The sequence below is a fragment of the Amblyomma maculatum genome, chromosome 1 (assembly GCF_055883805.1).
Source record: "Amblyomma maculatum isolate TAMU_Amacu chromosome 1, ASM5588380v1, whole genome shotgun sequence".
In the NCBI taxonomy this organism is placed as follows: domain Eukaryota; kingdom Metazoa; phylum Arthropoda; class Arachnida; order Ixodida; family Ixodidae; genus Amblyomma; species Amblyomma maculatum.
Window position 1 is genome coordinate 179,366,852 of NC_139344.1, and position 5,602 is coordinate 179,372,453.

The 5,602-nt window shown below is 47.5% G+C and overlaps 1 protein-coding gene across 1 annotated transcript; it reads left to right on the plus strand.

Moving 5' to 3' along the window:
- The first annotated feature begins 2,635 nt into the window (after window positions 1-2,635).
- Window positions 2,636-5,209, plus strand: LOC146205013 (uncharacterized). Its single transcript, XM_084586753.1, has 2 exons — window positions 2,636-3,521; window positions 4,670-5,209. The coding sequence occupies exons 1-2, from the start codon at window positions 3,405-3,407 to the stop codon at window positions 5,117-5,119; spliced, it is 567 nt and encodes a 188-aa protein (XP_084442879.1). The 5' UTR covers window positions 2,636-3,404; the 3' UTR covers window positions 5,120-5,209.
- Window positions 5,210-5,602: the final 393 nt, after the last annotated feature.

Below are 5,602 nucleotides of genomic sequence, written 5' to 3' on the forward strand. Positions count from 1 at the left end.
TGGCAACACTACCAACCAGAGTCCCTTTTTTGAGATGGAAGGGTGAAATTGGAATCGAACCCTCTAGGACTCTTGGATCGATTTAAACCTGACGCGCTCACCTAGGCCAAGCAGGAACGTTCGTAAGTATTGTAGAGCGGGGCTTTATGTTTACGTCGGGCGGTGTTTCACATAATTAGGTAGCTTACGACTTGAATACTAATGACTGCGTGTGAGATTTAAATGCTCAAATTAAGGGATTAGTGATTAAGCGAGTAGCAAAGTGCATGTAGGCGAACGAGGATCCTCAGGGGAAGCCACAAAGCAAACGGGAAGCCATTAAAACGTTGTCCCGTTGTGTCCCTAAATGTGGAGCTTAAGTGTCCCCCACAGTTTTCTTTTTTTACTTAAGCTACTAGGCTCCCCTGAAATGCTCGAGCGAATTCACTACAACACGCGTCACGTTGTCCACCGTGCTCTTTTCGCGTGGGTTTCACCAACTTTCTTATCCCACGGGCGTATCAATGTATCAACGCCCAAATTCTTATTTGAGAGCACAACCCTGGCACCTAGACTCAGGCGTGAACTTGCAAGCTTCTAAAGCGACCTCTGTCGCTCAGAATAGCCCTTCTTTTATTTATCTGAAATGCCCCAAATGCCCAGGAAAAGATTGCATGGGGGAAAGGGGGGCAGCGGTGGAGGGGGGTATGAAAAGAAAACAAGGTAGCGAAACCATGAACAGGGTGATAGGTGATGTTATCGGGATAAACCAGCGTAACAAATAGCTGGAAAATAAGCTTATATAAAAATATGAAAACAGGGGAACAAACAATTCTCGAACAGAATAACAAAACTTTGGTAAGGACTGCACGCCATAAAGCTCGAACTGGTCTACTAAACTCGTTCAGAAAGGGTCAGTTAATCGGAAGTAAAGATGAAGACTGCACACGGTTTGCACTGGGCGAAAGTTCAGTTGCGACTGCAACTGATTTCACGTTATGATCGGGTATAATCACATTAGCATAGCACAATTAAACATTTAGCAATGGAACTGCCGCGGATTTAGAAGCACACAAAATAGCATACAACAATACGTAATCGGATTGAAGCCCCCCCCCCCCCCCCCCCCTGTGAATGTTGATTTGCTCTTATTTATTTATTTATTTATTTATTTATTGATTGATTGATTGTGATATGGGGGGGACGGTAGTTGGTGGGGGAAAACAGATTACCTTTCTTCGCAACTGGAATAACCTTCCCCACTTTCCAGTCTTGTGGAACCACACCAGATGAGAGCGACTGCTGAAAAATGGGCGATAATATGACACTACTTGCATGTTTAGTACTCTTTAATATTTTAGAATCAATGCCATCGATGCCGGCTGATGAATTAGTGCTGCAGTGCCGCTAGCGTTAAAAGCTATTTCAGGCATGGGCGAATGATTGCAGGAGGGAAAAAAGGGTAGTTCAGTTCCGAGTTCTGATGTAAATACTGAACAGAAAGCAGCTTTAGGGACGTTAGGGACGTTAGGAATTTATTTTTCAGAGATGAGAATGTCTTGGTCATAATATAATGATAAGTTTCTGGAGGGTTGCGTGCTAATATTCTTCCAGAACTGCCTGGGCTTAGTACGCAACATATTAGGTAAAGCTGATGGGAAAAATGAGCGTTCAGTTTTCTTGGTAAGCGATTCAAACTTCTTTTCGGTGCACCGATATTTTCCCCATGCGCTCGGTGTATTTGCGCGCATAGAAGATCGGAACTGTCGCTTTTTCTTGTTTAAGCCGTTTCAGTGCTGCGTTGAACTATATGGTGATTGGGATCACTCAGTAACGGTGATGGTTGGAGTGTAAGTTTGAGTTAGACTATGCATCTTGTTTTTAAACAGAAGCCAGATAGGTTCAACATCACGACGGGAAAATGCGGGTAGGAACGAGTCACAGAAATTAGCTATATGTTCTTCATTAATAACGTTATAGTTCTCTTTGTCGCAGAGGGTTATCTTCTTCTTTATCTTACTCGATGCAGTTAGGTGAAAATCGAATGAAGCGTGGATAACGGCGTGATCATTTCTTTCTAGCAGGTGGGTTAGCAATGTAAGGCGATCAAGGTGTGACGAAAGGAGCAAATCAAGGATGTTGGACGAATGAGTAGTCTGTCTAGTTGGTTCGGGTATAAGTTGCTATAGCCCTGGCATTAGACATGAATTTACGAAGTCACTTTCGGTGTGGTGTTTAGGCGGTATTTGTGACAAATCAGACCATATTATTCCAGGAAAGTTAAAATCACCCAGTAGCACAATTAGGACGTGAGGATGGGAGGCAATAATGTTGTGAACAGCTTCGTGAAAGGGCATTACGAAAGAAGCTTCAGCGTCTGGCGGACGATAGCAAACTCTGATAATGATTTGAGGGTGAGATGCGTTGTATGATACGAACAAGATTTCTAATGATGAACGGACGTTGACGAGAGAGCACTGCAGCTGCTGACGCGCAGCTATAAGTACCTCGTCACCACGCTTATCAATACAGTCGCGAAAAAAAAAAATTGTCGAAGTTAGGGAGACAAGATCGATGACAACTCGCTATCGGTTATTAATGGGTTTAGCCAGGTTTCAGTTAAGAGGATATATGTTGCATTTGGCAGTCTCGATAAGGTGATGCAGCGAGTCGCGTTTCGGTATGAGGCTTGAGTGGTGACCTAACTTTGGTCTCAGCTGCTCGTGACCAGGATAGGTGCGTTGGTATTAGATACGGTAGATCGGGCGGTGGCGTCACAAGGCGCTGCCGTGACGACGGAGCAGATGGCTTGAGCGTGTCTGGTGGGAGGCTGTTTCCAGCGTCAGAAGGAACCATGTAGTTTCGTTGTGGTGGACAGAATGGCGGTACTGTAATTTAGGCGGTGCGCAAGGCACTCCACAGGTCACAGCTTGAAGACAGTACAGCGGGAAGAACTGCGCGAACAAGCAAAGGAACCGGCAAGAGCGGGTCATTGTGGCCGTGCAGCTGCCGAGCCCACTCACGTGACCTGCTGTTTCTTAAGGGCTGCACATGAGTCAGACTGAAGTCAGAGTGGTTCTCGAATGCAAAGAGCTTACTACAGAACAGCATCCACAGCGCCACCTTGGCGGGGCAAAAATTAGAAGAAATATTTGCTCCACGAATCGCGTAGAGAAAGCTGAAAACCGCTTTTAATTTCACTACCGTGTGCTATTCGCTTTGGGCAACATTATTTCGAAACATTTCTTTCCGTGCAATATTATGTTCTTCTTTTCCATCGCTCGAGAACGTCTCATTTTTCACGCGCTGCACCGTGCGATTGAATCGACGCGCGCCAGTCTAGCTGACCGTTGGGACTTGGCGGTCGCACCTCCATCTCTGCTGCTCCTGTCTGGCTTCGGGTGCCGCTCAGGGAGGACAGCGCCATGGACCGCCAGACCATCGCGTTGCTGCTCACCATCAGGTTTCCTTCCTTGGCCGAGATGGAAGCCAAGCGCAAGGCCACGGAGGAATGTTTCGATTCCGATCTTTCGCCCGAAGAGGTAAGCTCTCTTAGGACAGCCACCGGCCACTATAACGAACCCTTTGGCCCTTCTGGCCGTGCCCTTCGCGTTAAGTACCTGGCAGCAAAGTTACGAGGCGCACCAGTTTTTCAGTGCCTAAAGGAGGCCGGGGCGCGTAATTCCGTTTCCTCAACGGTATAGGGTCCGCAACCTCTTTCTCCTCACTGGTTGCCTCTCAGCTGGTTAAACGGCGATTGTTACCGAGAGGTGTCTCTAAACGCTACCGAAAGGTAACATACACTCACTGAAGGCAGGGAATGATTACGGTGAAGGTAATCGAATAGTGTTACCGTTGTCATGCCGTCATCTCGTGGCGCTATTCACGGCTGGTTTTGTTGCTATTAGGAATTAAAAACATCCCATAATGCAACCTAAAGGAGAGCACTCCACAGGAAAGGTCTTGGTAGCCTATTTTAACGTTGCGATTTTTAAAAAAATTCAGAAAAGGTGCACTTACAGGATTCGAACACATGATTTATTCGCTCAGTGCTCAGGTAAGTATATATTGTCAATTAATTGCGCCACTGAAGCAATGAATACGGCAGCCTTTAAATGCGCTCTTATTCATTTTTAAAATATTTCCGTGTCGCCAGGTGACACTGCTCACAGGACCCTACCGTTGAGAGAACGGAATCATGCGGCCAGAACCTCTGAGTGAATCTTACAAATCCGCGTATGCGCTTCCATCTAATTGAACTTAACGGCGCTCAAAAGACAGCAGTGCTGTGCAGCTAAGAAACTAGGGTACTGCTGCAGTGCCTGGTCAACTCCAATCAGTGCCTCTGCCAATGGCTTACAATCTGCATTGTTCTGTGGACAACTCGCAGGCAATCTGCCAAGTTGCATTTATATAGCCCAGAGTTGACAGCTATAGGAGAACGGGCTTTAAGTGAGTAAAATAATATATGGCATTTTTTTCCTCAAATGAAGGATTATGATAACGATGGACAATGAGCAGCGTTCGTACTGCGATGACCACTGCGACTCTTGCAGTGCACAGCAGGAGCGCCATTTCAGCTCAGGGAGCGGCAGCGCTTCCTTCCCGATTCTCGCGTGCAATTCCCATGACCGGCCGCTGTAGGAGGCAATTCCGAAGTTGGTGCTGAATCGCTCTCTTCTCCATGCAGCAAAGCCATATATCGGACCAGAGGCGGCGGATGCGGAACATACGACCAGCTGGTGATGACACCATACACTGGTGCTGGCAGTGCGAGATCGAATACAAACTTCCCAGCCGGCTCATAGCCCACCAGGTCTACAAGCATGATTTTGACGGCAACCCCGAGGGCATCAATGTGCCATGTCCCATGTGCTACCGGAAGTGCAAGAGCCGAAAAACCATGGCCCTCCATCTAGGCACACATTTGGGCGAGCGACTGTGCTTTAAGTGCGGCGCCGAGTTTGCAAGTGCCGACTCTGCCAGGGCCCACCAACGCTTACATCGCAACGGGGGCCGCTTCGAGTGCGGATTCTGCCAGGAGCTTTTTGCCCTCAAGAGTAACCGGGATGAACACCTCCGACGGGAGCATTTGCGGCTGCGTAATATCAAGCGCCCCCGCAGCACGAACATCGAGTAGGGCGTCACAGCAGAAGTAGACACCGCGTCGGAGCTCACCTTAGAAGTTTTCGCAGAGCGCACTTGTACATTACAGCTCTAATAAACAAGTTTGCCTCCTAGGAAGCCGTGTTTTCATTTTATAACGTATTTTTCAGAGCGCGAAGCTCTGTGAAGACTGAAAACCCCGCTGCTAAAATGACTTCTCATTTATCACGCTTCGTGCCAAAAATGAATGCGCTATCATCATGACTAGTGCATCGATAGACGACTTCTCCAGTTTATTACTAGCTTTCACCGCATATCGCTGTTCCCACGTTCGCTCCAGTCTTCTCGACGCAGTTAAGAAACCGCGGTACGCACTCAAGCATGTCAAACATGTTCGAAGCCAACTGAAATTGTCACATTGTGAAGCTGAAGGGTCCGCTACTATCCCCCAAAACCGGTTTCCCGATCGCGCTCATACTCACGCAACCACACGGCTCTCATTACTTTCAGGGAAAAC

What these genes read in the sequence shown, in the direction of transcription:
- LOC146205013 (XM_084586753.1), top strand. Translation starts at nt 3,405, where the DNA reads ATGGACCGCCAGACCATCGCGTTGCTGCTCACCATCAGGTTTCCTTCC. An exon ending in CCGATCTTTCGCCCGAAGAG is followed by an intron (nt 3,522 to 4,669) that starts GTAAGCTCTCTT and finishes TTCTCCATGCAG; the next exon opens with CAAAGCCATATATCGGACCA.